Source organism: Haliotis rubra, unplaced genomic scaffold, assembly GCF_003918875.1.
Source record: "Haliotis rubra isolate DU_JTF1 unplaced genomic scaffold, ASM391887v1 Scf1063, whole genome shotgun sequence".
Classification (NCBI taxonomy): Eukaryota; Metazoa; Mollusca; class Gastropoda; order Lepetellida; family Haliotidae; genus Haliotis; species Haliotis rubra.
Genome location: NW_025764963.1, coordinates 44,155 through 59,372, shown reverse-complemented (window position 1 = coordinate 59,372; position 15,218 = coordinate 44,155). Strand labels below are relative to the sequence as shown.

General features: G+C 37.8%; 1 protein-coding gene across 1 annotated transcript in view; it reads left to right on the top strand.

Moving 5' to 3' along the window:
* The window catches only part of LOC124278735 (cell death abnormality protein 1-like), a 60,938-nt gene that overhangs the window by 4,677 nt on the left and 41,043 nt on the right, over positions 1 to 15,218 (top strand). The window contains exons 2-5 of the mRNA XM_046714505.1: positions 59 to 115; positions 388 to 897; positions 9,658 to 10,095; positions 12,072 to 12,171. Coding sequence (XP_046570461.1) covers positions 85 to 115; positions 388 to 897; positions 9,658 to 10,095; positions 12,072 to 12,171 — 1,079 coding nt within the window. The 5' untranslated portion in view covers positions 59 to 84. The remainder of the gene's footprint in view (positions 1 to 58; positions 116 to 387; positions 898 to 9,657; positions 10,096 to 12,071; positions 12,172 to 15,218) is intronic.

Genomic DNA, 15,218 nt, shown 5'->3' with positions numbered 1-15,218 from the left:
CCATTGCCAATATTCCATTCATGTATTAGATTACACTAACTGATTTATTTTGTTTCAGAAACGGGACTTCTGGCGCACACAATAATGTTTCTGCTTATGCTTCTCATTCTACAGCGTAAGCCTGACTCTTCCATATTTGGTTTTATTTGAAAACGTAAAAGACTACGGGACTAGGTCCAAACATCAAACAAATAAGTTACCGTTTATCGAAAACATCAGATACAACATTCTTGAATTCTTGGTCTTTTATCAAAAGTACAATGATGCCCTCAAAGATTCTCGTCACATGGTCATAAACCTGCAATCAGTGATGAATGTTCCCTCTCCTGTTTCAAACTGTAGCTGAACCACGGTTTTACGGCCTTAACACCCATGTTTCTGTTCCAGTGTCTGTTCCTGCACATGCACAGGGCCCGTGTCCGAAGGACAAATACAGCAACTGTCTACACGGAAACTGCATCAGGAACGCAGCGGGAAGAACTGAGTGTGCCAAGGGTTGTGTAAGAGGTTTCTGGGGAACCGAATGTCGAATTCCATGTCCTGAACACTGTGAGGCGTGTAACCGATATGATGGAACATGCTTTATATGTTCAGGTGATGTGTATGGGCAATACTGTAACATTACATGTGACGCTATGTGCCATGGATTTCGTTGTAATAAACATGGAAGCTGCTTTAGCCCAACATGCCAGGACCGATGGTACGGGTCCAACTGTAGGAAACAATGCAACCAAACGTTCCTGAAATGTGGCAAAATCGATGGGGAGTGTATAACATGTAAAGATGGCTTCTATGGAATGAACTGTGAATTGGGATACAATAAATATGGTCTTGCAGAAGTTCAGCTGCAGGAAACGCGCGTACCTGGTTGTTCAAACGATAGTCCAACGGATCACGGTGAGTACATAAAAGCATTTCATCAATGTATATTGAAGGCCAACACATGTTTAAGGATTGAACATCTTGTTACCGTGCATAGCCCTCAGCATTAACCCTCTGGACTATGGTGTATATGCCCCTCCTTTTTAGACCTCACTTTGAAGTCGAATAAAATCCAAAACGTATCACGCACACTACACTGTTTTAAATTCTGCGGAAAATTTCCTTTTTCCTGTTTGTTGAATATGAGCTTTCAAAATTAATATCATTTTTTACATATTATAAAATCGCGATTATCGGCGCGTTATTTGGTATATATTGTGAAGTGTAAAAGTCGGATAATTACTCGGAGGACAGAATTTCTAAAACAGCATGGTCATGGTCACAGATATCCGTTTTTCGTCAAATCACCAAAGGTAATTCTGAAACGTTGCCGATAAATCTCGAATTGGCTAGAATGTTTTGGAAAATACAAGAACACAAACACCGAATTGGGCTTACCGCCATATCGAATAAAATTTACAACATCACGTTTCGCAAACGCCAGTGATGAGACGCCCTTTGCATCGCGTATAATTCATACTCAGTTTCGACAAGTACATCACTGAATTACTCATACATTTTAGAATCAAATAACAAATGGTAACCAAAATCAAGTGTCCAGATGAAATCAAACGAAATATATTGGATATGACAAAGTGATTCGTAGGAATATATAGGGAATGAAAAGTAGATACAGTACAATGATTTGATAAATACAAACGAAATTGTCAAAGTTTCCGTGCTGCGTGACGCCATGATTGACCCCCGAAAACAAATACCAATACGCAGATAGTCAGAATGTTTCTGATCAAGTACATCACAAAATTATATACAGTATACACAAAATGCATACGGGCTAACCACATAGTCATTGCCTTCGGCTGCACCCGAGCAACTGTCATCAGACTGATGCAACGACTAAGACAAACAGACAATACGTCAAACAGGCTTAGGAGTGGTTGACCACATGTGACAACGCCCAGTGATGGACGCCACATCCGGACAATCGTTTTGTAACGCCGCCAGGACACCGTGTCAGTCGACATACAGTGTACCGGCGACTAAGAGAACATGCTATTCGAGCAATTCGGCCCTGCTGCGGAGTGCATCCGAGGTCATCGATTGACATGGACCAGGCGAGTTCGACTTGGCAAATGCGTGATTGGCGACGTATGATGTTCAACGACGAGAGTAGTACTGTGATTACGTCCGGGCTCGTGTTTACAGACGAGCAAGTCCAACCATTTTGAGCCGATGGTGTGGGAACAGATCTGTGGCGATCTCGGAACGAATGCGAACCTGAATGCTCGAAGATACAGAGATGATGTTTTGCGACTAGTTATATTGCCATTTATCAAGCAACAATTGCATTTGCTACCAACACGATAACGCAAGGCCTCATACAGCAAGACTGAGAAACTGGATCAATAAATCACAACACTACAAGCGCCACCTGTCACTGCTCTGGAACAATGTCTCCTACAGGGATGGCAACAGATCACGCCGACGTCGAGGTTTTGGCCTGTATTGAAGCCAGTGGTCGTCAAACTCACTATTGATTCAACATTTGATGACATTTTGCAGAAAAAAACGCCTTGTTGATTTGTGTAAAAGTTCAGACTATGATTCCACGTATCTTTCAATGTCAGTCAAACGGTACTTTCGACTTTTTATGAAATGAAACTGTGTACATTTGCTGTAGAATTGAATACTCTGTTGAAATTAAAGACATTAAATATTTTTTCAAATATTTATAATGTCTGTTCTTACCTACAGCAAAGTTTCTCCATGTGACCAAGTGTTAAGCGTTGCGCAGTTATGCCACCTTATTTTGATACATTTTTATACCTCTGTCGTATGTGACGTCAGAGAGGAAAAATCACTTTTTGTCATTTATGGCAAGCCATTTGATACATTGAATATATATAGAGATTATTAACCGAGTGTGTTTCCGTATCATTAATATCATATATTATGAATAAAATTTGTATTATGCCAGCATTTGGAGAGCATAATACATATTTTTAATTGCTAATATATGATATTAATGATACGGAAACACACTCGGTTAATAATATCTTTATCATATAATGTCATTCTTAAACTTACTCTAAAAAAGAAGAAAATCGTACGTGAAATTATATATGAAGAGAATCGAGCATTCGCGTAAGAATACTTAGCGGTACACAAAGGAGGTGAAGGTCGTTCATGAGGGCGGCATATGGTTGAGACTAGTCGCTAATACAGTGCAAACATAACTCATGCCTAAAATAAGATCTTTCTGTGTAAAAAGAACAACAAAGTCAGGCAGGGTTTTCTTGGTAGTGTTTCTATTTTCATTGCGGGTAGTCACCTCATCAATGTCAGTTTCTGATACCTGACTTAATCGATTCGTCGTCTTCTTTGTTGTGATCGATAGATCGAAATCCTTGCAGTTGGTAGCTTTCTTAGACGATAGCCTGTCACTCGTGCCTAATAGTCCTTACCTACAATTTGAAGGAAGTTCTCCGTTTCGTGTTTTCCAAAGTCAATTACTGCAGTAACGAATCTAGAACCTCCGTCATCAATTCTTACAGAATCACCAATTTCGATAGTGGGGGGAGCCATGTTTGTTTACAAACTCGTCCACGCAATGTAAACTCGCGACGACGTCATCAATGAAATGTTACAGTTTAATATTCGCATTGCATATATGGTGTTTTAAGAAAGTAGTTCGTGGATTGACCTAATTTGCATAGTTATCAGATTTGGATACCAAGTTTATCATGTTGCTTTATTGCACCGATAACACCCTCCATTAGATGATAAGACGTTATACATAAGCACACAAATCCATTTCCTACACTGTCATGTCGTTCAGATATAAAGGCAGTATTTATTTGTTTTGTTGGTTTGTTGTTTAACGCCCCACTCAGCAATATACCGGTTACAATTATGACGGGGGTTTGTAAATAATCGAGTCTGGACCAGACAATCCAGAGATCAACAGCATGTGCAGCGATCTACGCAACAGACCAATCCAGTCCCGGCCGATAAGCCCCGCCCACTTCGTTTTTGACGTTAGGGGGGACAACCACTGACTAATCACAATGGCGTCACCGCAGGCGAAACGTACGTGATTGTGAACGTTGTTGATGAATTCTGCTTGTGGTACTTTGGTATCCGTCGTTTATGAATGATATTTAAAGAGGAAAGTTATACTTATTTTATATATAATATAGTTTAGTTGACGTATTGTAATTGGCGAGTGAAAATGAGTTACATGCCCGATGACAAATCGTCTCGGCCAGCTGCTGCCGTAGTGGGAAGCGTATTTTCTTTCGAACCAAATATTCTATCTGCCAATTCAAGTCTGACTAAGATATTAGCAGGGGAAGGGTAACTGAATTATGTTGTTTGTTTTCCCTCTCAAAACTTCCCATCGTGATTTTATATAAACCGTGAACATAACCACATGATCAAGTTGCAGATTGCTTCGGTATCTATAAATAGATTGTCAACACTGCGCGTGGCTCCTTTATTTATTCATCCGTTTTTCAAAATTAGTTAAATCAGTAATGTGAAAAGATGGGTTTCTACCTTTTAATGAACAAAGTAGAAAAATATTTCCCGTCTACTACTTCTTCCACCTTATATGTCTGTATATATTAATGTAAACAAATCAATCACAGCATAACCTATTTGATCTTATTTGGGAATCTGGAGAGGTGATTGGGCTTGAAAACAGTATGTTTCCATGGATGTATCTGGACATACTCAGAAGCAAATATTCAGCAGCTAATCTGCAGTAATTCTCAGTAATATTTCCCTCTTCAAAATATGTACACCATCCTAAAATGACACTGAATCCAAATTTTCATTCATCCTGTCCAATTTATTTTTCTATGTGTACTTTGTTGTCCTAATTTATTTATCCTCCAACAATTCTGGACTTCATGAACTGCCAGTATTTATGTACAGGTATGTCACACTACCATAACACAAAGAAGATCTAAGATACAGTCTGCACCTGTACACTGACCCATCTTCCAGAAATAGGAAACCTGTGATGCAAACTCTTTGAACAGAAGATCCAGAGTTATCCAAACAATTCACTAGGATTGAAATAGAATGTTAAATAAAATACAAATATACTTCTTTTTCTTCAGAGATATTTAACTGCTAACTACTATTGTAATAATTACATATTGACATTATTGCTTCTTAAACAATGGTAATCTTTGTTTTATTATCTCTGAGACCATATCCCTTAGGGGCATAACACTAATCCTGATCTGTTTCCTTTTCTGAGATACTTACTAGTGTCATCAAAAATATATTAAAGTTGTTTCAAACTTTGGTAAAAGTCAGGACAAATGTTTAGGCAAACACTCACGGAAATGTCCTGAAGCTTTACGCCCTGCAAACCAGTGGGCAATTTGATATGAAGCACATTTTCCAACTAACTATCAAGAAACCTTGAACAATTTGTCCAAAACCAACATCTTAATAAACACTACTTTAGCTTAGTCTTCAAATATTGGTAACCTCCTCAAAAGCTCATGATTTTAAGAAGTATTACATCAAATCTGGGTTGAATATATGTTTCAGTATTCATTCCAGTTACATGAATAGTCAACTGAGAAGTTTGTTAGTTATTATGTTCCAAGACTGAATAATGCCTGACCAGGGTGTGACCAAAACGTAGCCTTTGTTTTTTCAAATTCTCTGGTTGTAAATATATTATTTATAACACCAATGAGATCTTAAAGGAGGAGCCAACAAACTAAGTTAGTACCAAGTTATTGTTCTGTAATGATATGTATAGCGTGTTTGTTTGCCTATTTCTGCCTTGAAATCACATGATATGACAGTCAATTAAGTAATTATTTATGATTGATTAGATTACTATGTATTTTAATACCTTTGCACATTTACTAAAAGGATGCAAGATTCTTAAAACATACCTTGCTATCATTGACATTTGTGTTATTACTCCTAAAATGTACCGATGTAACTCCCATACATGTAAAAAAATTATGTTGTAACAAAATTTCAACACAAATGATGTTCTCATAGTTAAGAAATACACCTCTATTTCACTCCGTCCAATATTCCAGAAAGTCACGAATCTTCTCATATAGTTTTCGTCTCTCCGATCCACATGGAGTAAGGTAATTCAATTCAAGGTCCCATCTCTTTATAGAAATTCTGCAATATTTAAGGCATGGTTTTATAGACACGCATTTGATTAAATTTTGATATTTGGATATTGAGTGATAGGCAACTGCTAACAACTGCTATATTTCCGTTTGAATAGAAAACAAAATACTCCTCGAATATTTTGCACTATTAACAAATACAGGAAGCCTTCAGATTGTGCTTTTGAAACTTTAAAAATTCCTAAAATGTGTGACAAATTTAAGAATATCTAAGAGCGAAGGCAACAATATCCACCATATTGTTCTTTAATGTAACATGGTTTGCTATTTCGGTCGAGCCTGACCGAAATCTGATCGCTGTCAGATTTATTTACTTTGTGTAACGGTGTTCTCGCCTGTCTCATTTGGTACCAACTCAATGCCCAGTATAGACTTAAAAACGTTAAGCAAAAACAATTTTCCGTGTTTATAACACTTGCAAAGTCTAAAACTGCTACTTTTGATGTCATCTATTGGTAATAATTTTGACGACATTTAACTGATCGTGAGGCCTATCGCATTCCTTGATCCGCCTCAAATCTTTTGTCTTGACCGTAATGGTTTTGTTAAATGTAAACATCAAATCGCAGCAATATGTAATAGATACAGCGAGTGTGAATGTCATTATTCGATGCACATCGCCTCGGAGGCATCGTTAGACCCCGGAAATAAGTCTGACAAATCCACAAAGCGCGTCTGGCCTGTTGATTGGCCAAAATTGACGGTCTGTTGGGATAGTCAGTGAGCCTGACCTTTCGGTGTACGATAGAATTTTACTGGGTTTTTTTGGGGGCATAGCAAAATTGTGGACAATATTTCACAATGTCTACTTTTCAAACCGCCTGAGTATTTGTAATGGCATTTATATCATCGGATAGGCTAGTTAATATTCTACATATCCGTGTAAGTAAATAATCGTAGGTAGTTCCAGTGCTGCTCGAACAGAATTCTCGTACAACGTTCACTTTGCAGATCTTATGACACCCTTGGCATATAATAACATAAATAATAATTTTCCTGAGTAGTCCAGATTAGAATGTTCTTTCCTGCTTATATACGTTTTATACATCAATATCTATCTATTTACCAGTTCGAAAATGTCCCTGGTTACATTTTGATACCCTGAATAGTGTAGACATAATACATTAGTCGAATGTAACACGAGTTAATATCTGTTTTAAGATAAGATAGAGAAGATATAACTATATTATCCCAGAGGAAATTCTTTTTGTACCAAAATGGTCTCAAAATAAATATACCCATGCCAATAATGGTTGTCACCCCCTTCAAGTTTTTTAATAGGGGGGGGGGGGGACAACTATTATTGGCATGAGTATATAAACACAATTCACAAATTTATACACAATAATTCCTTGCACAAAATGAATGCTGGTTACACACATGTACAGTATTATACACAATACAATTAACCACATAGGTAAAGAGGCTGAATAATTCCAGTAGCTATCACATAATGATGATTCAAAACATTTGTTGGATTAACGAATACCGAATGGTATGAAAGACTGTCGAGCTCTGTTTTGAGGGAAGGGAATCGATAGCGGCGTCCAGAAGGAAGTAGTTCAAAATGGTGAGATAAAATATGGGAACTATCATTCTAATTTTAGTTGCTCTTTTGACAAACTCCCGCTCATAGAAAAAGTGAATAACTTGAAGACACTCCAGCAATTTTGCTGGCAGTATTTTAAGTTACCACACTGTCGTTTACATTTTATCATTGTTACTTTGGCCATAATTTGATTCATTTTAACATCAGCATTTAACATGGGAACAATTTGTCTAAGGTTTCGAAAATCTCCTGATTCTTTGGGTTATGTGTAGATACATAGGCCAGTTTAACAGTCTTAATTCTTGCTTATAATGCTGTTTTAATTATGTCTTTCTGCCTGTGGCTGTTTCTTTATATATTCAATCTTCTGCAAGTAGAATCGTGTATCCACGGGAGTGTAGATACGATTTCAAATCCATGTAGACATATTTGACACAATCATGTAAACACGTCTTCTAAATTATATGGAATGCTTATTTTTGTATGATTCGGTTAAAAAAAGAAAGAAATATGGATATTGCTTAGTATCTATTGGAATATAGTTTATATCTCTTTCAAGGTTACGTCCACTTTTTGACCATGGTCTCCAAACATGGAATTTCCGACTGACTAGAGGCAGTGGTAACATCCAGATGTTTGTTCAAATTGTGTAGAAAGCTATAAAACCGAGTTGATTTGTTGTTTTCAAAGGGCCACAGCATAAAGCAATCGTCAAGGAAACGTGGCAAAATTGTATTTTGAGACTTCAGGTCCTACATTTTAAACGTTTTCTTATACTTTATGTACATAAATCTTTGAAGATCCTGGTTAAAATTGTCCTTCAGCATCCATGCTTCTCGCATGAGGCGACTAACGGGATCGGGTGGTCAGACTCGCTGATTTAATTGTCACATGTCACATGTATCCCAAATGCGTAGATCGATGCTCAGGATGTTGATCACTGGATTGTTTGGTCCAGATTAATTACAGGCCACCGCCACAGCTGAGTTTGGCGTTAAAAAACAAACTATGTATGTAACTAACTGTGTCTAATTGTCATAGGGTGTCAGTTGGCTGAGACTCCTAAACAAGCGCACGCACACACGCACATAAACAAACAAACGTCGTCATATCGGTGCAGTACTCTTGAACGCGACGTTGATCCCCACTTCAAGCCACCTCTCTACACAACTATAACATTTTGAGAATCTTCCTACATGAATGTACTGGACTCAGAAGGCTACCGTAACTGTAATACTTATGGTGCTTGGTTGTACAAGTGGAGAGCTGGAACTTTTATCAACGTAAATGAATACATATTTAAAATACTAATAGTTGGGGTATTGTTAATATCCCTCCATAAACCGCAAAATATATCAAACATCATGAGTTCCACTTAACGACTTGACATCTTTAGTTAATCATGGTTTGATGTTGAGAAAGCAAGATTGACCTTTCCAAACATGGCTATATGCCTGCGACCACAAGCAAAAGAAAGTATGCATCGCGTAACCGCTGTCTCTGTGAAGTAATAATCAAAATAGAACGCTCTTGAATAAATGCTGTACAGCTGTTATGATAACCAGGTTTTCGGTTTTCATTTTCCAGTCAGGTGACGATAACTCATACTTTCCCGTGCTCGTCATACTACATCACTTCTGAGAAATACTGATACTTGACAGTGTTAAGTGTTACCATCACCTTGCTTTATGTCAGAAAATGTATTGTCACAGAAGTCTGACTTCCGCCATCATAACTAACAGGCCTTTGCAATTTATCTGAAAAAGAAAAGTCACTTATCTAAAGGTTTCATAACATTTAAAGATAACTCACTCTGGGCGTACCTCGCTTATGAGTTCATAATTGGCAAACAGGAATTTGAAAACAGAATCCTATTGATAATTATCTCACCTTTCTTGTACAGTGTATCCTTTTTAGGAACATGATGTTTCCTCTTTCCATTGTCATTTTCTGCTTCCACTAAACAGTATTTCTTTACAATTTCAGAAGTCGGAGGCTACCATATTTGCCCTGGTAAATCCCTAAACTGTCTCAATCACAACTGCACCAGAACACAGTCTGGTAAAACCATATGTGCAGCAGGTTGTGTTGAGGGATTTTGGGGTACGAGTTGTAGAATTCCATGTACAGAAAACTGCCAAACATGTGAATGCCATCAGGAAAAATGCACGAAGTGCAAGGATAATCAATATGGATTGTTCTGTAATCTCACATGTCAAGAACAGTGCCATGGATTCCAGTGTAACCAGGCAGGAACATGTTCCGATACAGCATGTACTGATGGAAGATATGGAGATGACTGTAGCCGAGAGTGTGGAAAAGGGTGCAAGGCTTGCAACAGAACCACAGGAGATTGTATCAAATGTAAGAGAAATTACTACGGAGAAACTTGCGATCATCATATAAATACAAATGACACGCCCGGTCAGTATGCCATTTACCACTTTCGATATTTAAAGGTAGAGATGACAAAACTTTATTGATGATCAACTTCTTTATTTTAACAATGGCGACGTTTCGGTATAGATTCTTATACCGTTTTCAAGCATATGGGGGAATAATGAGGTACACCAGTTTATATACAAGAACACATGATGTTGAGATAACAGTAACAAAGAAGGGAAGACAAAGCATCAAAGAAAGTTACAAGATGAGCTATAATAACATGATGATGAGCTAAGATAACATAAATGAGATGGATGGGATTACCAGGACAATTAGTGAATGTAAGTTACTTAAACGTCAGGGTAGAGTGATAACTCCGCCGTCACTTTCAGGTGTACTTAGTAACGCTGATCACTAATTACCATCTCAGTGTACATCAACTCATCTATTGTATAACCACATTCTACATATTGTGTTAATCTCTATCACTCTGTACATCAACCTACTCTGCTCAAATCACTAATTAGCAATCCAATGTATATCAACCTTGTCCATGGTATATACTCACTATGCAGCTATGTATATATTCTCCTTGTTACAAGTCTTTGTATCACTTGCTTGATAGCGGTGTTAGTACCTACACCGAAACGTCGCACTCATTGCAATAAAGAAGTTGACTATCCATAGAACTTTGCTTTCCTTAATTATCAATAAGCACTATAATGGCAACGCATGTGTTGGTTGAGCAAACAGGGGTGGATAGACTCGAAGAAACAAGCAAACAAAGGACACATTGACGACCATTATGTTAAGATTTCACCATGCTTTATCTCCCGATGTATGTATCCATTCACTGCAATAAAAGCCTACATATACAAGCTTGTGAACCTCTTGTAAAGATGAGGTTTTCAATATATTTACAATTTTGCAAAAATGAGATTTACCCCCCAAAAATTACAATTTTGTACATATGTATAAAGGCTGGTAAGTAGTGTGTAATGTTAAATGATTGTTCTTTGTATGTTCCAAGACATACTTTATATCAATACATCAAAAGATGATTGTAGGCAAAGTTCATCCCCTGTAAAGATTGTGGTGGACAAAGTTCCCGAGAGGAAAGTTGGGCAAAATTCCTGTGGGCAATGATCCGTACACCGTAATGAATCATGTTCAGTCAGTGGGTCGGGTAAACTTTAATTTAATCCTTGTAACGTAGGTGTATGTAGTTTGTAGTTATAGGAATAGTGACAGGGGAAAAAATATAACATATATAAAAAACATAGTAGCGCTTTTGTGGATAACAACTAAAGCATTAACACAACTTAAAACAGTATTTTGAAAAATGATAGTGATGCTAGCGGTTAATATATCATCATTCTTATCATTCAGTCAATGTCAATTTTTGACACATAGAACAAGAAGGATGCATATTGAGTGAAATTATACTAATATATAGAATTCGTTGTAGTTAATCACAGAGGACGGCGAATAGAAAAAAAAACCCAACTCACTTTAAACATTTTCCTAGCCTTTAAAAATGTATTAAAAGACAATATTTATACTATCTCTTCACGTGTAAGATGCTGTTGCATTAACATAAAGCATAAATGGATAACATTAAAATACGGCTTGTTCCTGCAGTTCTCATGTATAAACATGTGACATGTTAGAAGCATAACGTATATCAACACTATGAACTCAAATAGAACAAAAGATGCGTGAACTAGTTAAGTCATTGGAACAGGGGATCCTTGGGAGAAGGAGAAACTGAAAGAGGTAGTGGTAAAATCATTCCTACATTTACAAAAATTACAAGCTTAGTAAATATTACAAATTGTACATTTTTGTAAATCACCATTTTTTCTTGTGATTCTTCAGTCTGGATGCAGTCTAAATGATAAAGCAACAAAATTATTTCCATATCCGTAATCTAAAGAAGGAAACATGACAAAGAATGTCCACGTCTAATGAGTTTGTATGGCAAGGAAACAATTCCTAATCATTCTCTTTTTCAGCTACATTGGGGCCCTCAGTTTGGGTAGTTACCCTTGTATTCTCTGCAACGGTTTTCACTGCACTAGGTGTCGACAGAATAGCGTATCGCACAAGGAGAGGGTAAGTGGAAACAGTTCAGTGAATGTTCTATATATAGCAGTATCAGACATCGCATTGAGCCCAAACAAACTGTAAAGAATAAAAGTCGTCAGTGCTTGTGAGTCAATCCAAACCGCGACCACTGTTTTCTGCAGTGAAGGTGTTAATTAATATTCAAAGCACCGAGTGCAGTAAATGTGTATGCTTCTCGTCTATTTTCTTAAAAATGTTAAAGACTGTTTACAGGATTTGTTTACAAAAACACATAGTCATTATGATACAGAAACCATCACCAAGAACCAGATGTGTATTTGCTTAAAAAGCCTACGGACCCAATGCACTGAGATTAAAACCCCCCAATATTTCATTAATCGTTAATTCTATGATTATGTGCAATAATTACAATTGTCAGTGCAATAAATGGTTCGGTACATTGTCCGCTAAAATGATGTGTACTGGGTCCAGCTGAGAAGCCAAATGTTGAAATAAAGATACTAAAAATAATTTCCGAGTGACGAGGAATGACGAGTGAATTCATTATATTTTACGATCACTGACAAGTGACTCACAAATTGAATTCACAAAGGGTAGATAGTCCGCTATTCCTCGTTACAAGTAGTTTGTTATCGTGTTGCTCATCGTCAAATGTGAGCATCTGAATCGTTCTTACAGTCACCGTTAAAATGAGACGGGGCACATACTGTTCGTTGTTTTTTAAAACCACACCAAAACACAAACAAACTAGGTAACGATTCCGATACTCACACAGTTCAATTGAAACGTCTGTGTCATCTGTGACAACACTCTCGACCAGGATAGGCACCCGTGAGATTTCTATCGCCCCTTGTCTAGAATCGTGTGCTAATGACTTGTATTCAGATGTACGTACGGTAAGTTGACGTACATGTGTCAGTCTTACGTCTTGTTGTGAGAGGTATGGTATAGATTGTATGATCCACTATGGTGGTGACGGGAATGCGGTAAATTCCTTTCTTGAAATAAGCCCGCATGCCGATTCTCTAACAATTTTAATACTTATATTTTGGCCCCCATATAGTCATTTATATTCATACCACAACCAAGGTTCTTTGTATGACTATGTGGACCCTTCGGGTGCACTATACAATGTTTTTAGATATGCGCGTGCTGCGATCAAAGGCGAACATTACGTGCGATGCGTCTACCTTTCAGCAAATGTCATTTTTATAGTCATTGTCACTGCACATGAATTCTCAAAACTTGCATATGTTCCATATTTGTGCAATATAATGTACGATTGATGTAACTAAAGTTACATAAATTTGAAAGGTTGTACACAACACTTATTAACAAGCATGTGGCGTCAACCAGGACTGAAGAAAGAGATGGGGGAGCTCATGTTTCAGGGAATTCATGCAGGAATTATGCCAGTTGCTCTAGACACACTTATCACAGGACACATATCTGATGGGCATAATAATGATGTATATATACTGAACAGCAAAAGAAACGCAAGTTTGGAAAAAATGAAATCCCATGAAGGTAAGCGTTCATGTTTATGGAACGTTCATGGTAAAGTGACGTAATGATCCCAGATGAGATGATGTCATGCAATTTGACGTCCATACGAAACAATCGCAAAAACACACCAACAGTGCAGCAAAACCATAATTTTAGCATGTGCATCGACAGTTATGGATGAAAAGCATGCATTTCACTCTGAGGTATCCTTTATAAAAGTTTGTGTCAAAAAACAGTTCAGCATTGACGCCAGGAGGTGTACACGCCACACAAACGATGCCTAGACTAACGACTGAGCAGAGGGGAATGGCCATTGAAAAGTTACACGGAGGTAGCACTGCAACCGCTGTAGCTTGACAATTGGGCTGTCATCTTACCACCATTACACGACTAGCTCAACGTCATCAGCAAAGCGGGTAGCTGCTGATAGACCCAGTATCGGACGGCAACGAAGTGACAACTCATGCGCAAGATCGGTTCATCCGGGTCACTCATTTAAGGAACCGAACTAAAACAGCAACAGTAACAACAGCCTTAGTTCTTGGGTCAAGGGGAGCAGTGCCAAGCGATACGATTAGTCATTGTCTCCGGGCTGCTGGAATCCACTGCCGAAGGCCATATGTGGGGTCAATTTTGGCATGTCAACAACGCCAGTGACGTTTGCAGCCCTCACACAGCAAGGATTTCGATGGATTATCTGGCTCAGAACAACATTAACGTCTCTTTCACCGGATATGGCTCCCATTGAACATTCTGGGACGAAATTGGACGGAGGATTGCTGCAGGTAGACAGCCACTCACACTTGCGCATTTGGATTAGAGATTGGTGTTTGAGCGAAACCAGTTGCATCAGGCATTCTTTCAGAGTTTAGTGAACTCAATGAGGCCACGTTGTACGGCCTGTGTGCAAGCTCAAGGTGGCTATACGCGCTACTAAAGAGACTGTCACTTTTCGGGTTCAGGGGGTTTCTCCATTTGACGGACTGTGGTCAATTTGAACTTATTGCAATTCAATGTCAACAGCAACTTTTAGCTGTTACATTGACAGTGTTTTCTATAGAATAAATGATTAGAAAAAATTTTGGTTGTCTTCTATTCAAAAACTTGACAAAAAGCCAGACTTGCGTTTCTTTTGCTGTTCAGTATATTATGCTTGCACAGATGAATCTTCCAAACCAGCTTAAATAGTGTTGGAAAAGAAAGTGAAGAAGAATGGAAGCGGACATAACATTGGAACTCGGCCTGGGAAAGTACATGTTAAGATGTACAGTTCCATTGCCTAATCTTTAATGCAGTTACAGCTACATAGCTTGATATTACAACACACAAGATTTTTATTAGGTTAAAGACCAAAACAGTTTAGATTCATTGAATATTTGCCTGTGTGCATGGCGAGGTACGCATAGATAGACAACATTCATATTATTATTATTGCCCAAGAGTGAGGTTATGTGTAAACGATTCACAAAACTTAAACTTTGTTTCTTTCATTTAAAAAGAACAAATAAACTTTTGTATTTTTGTACTCTTTTAACCATTACCTATGAAACACGCGGAACACTAAATTG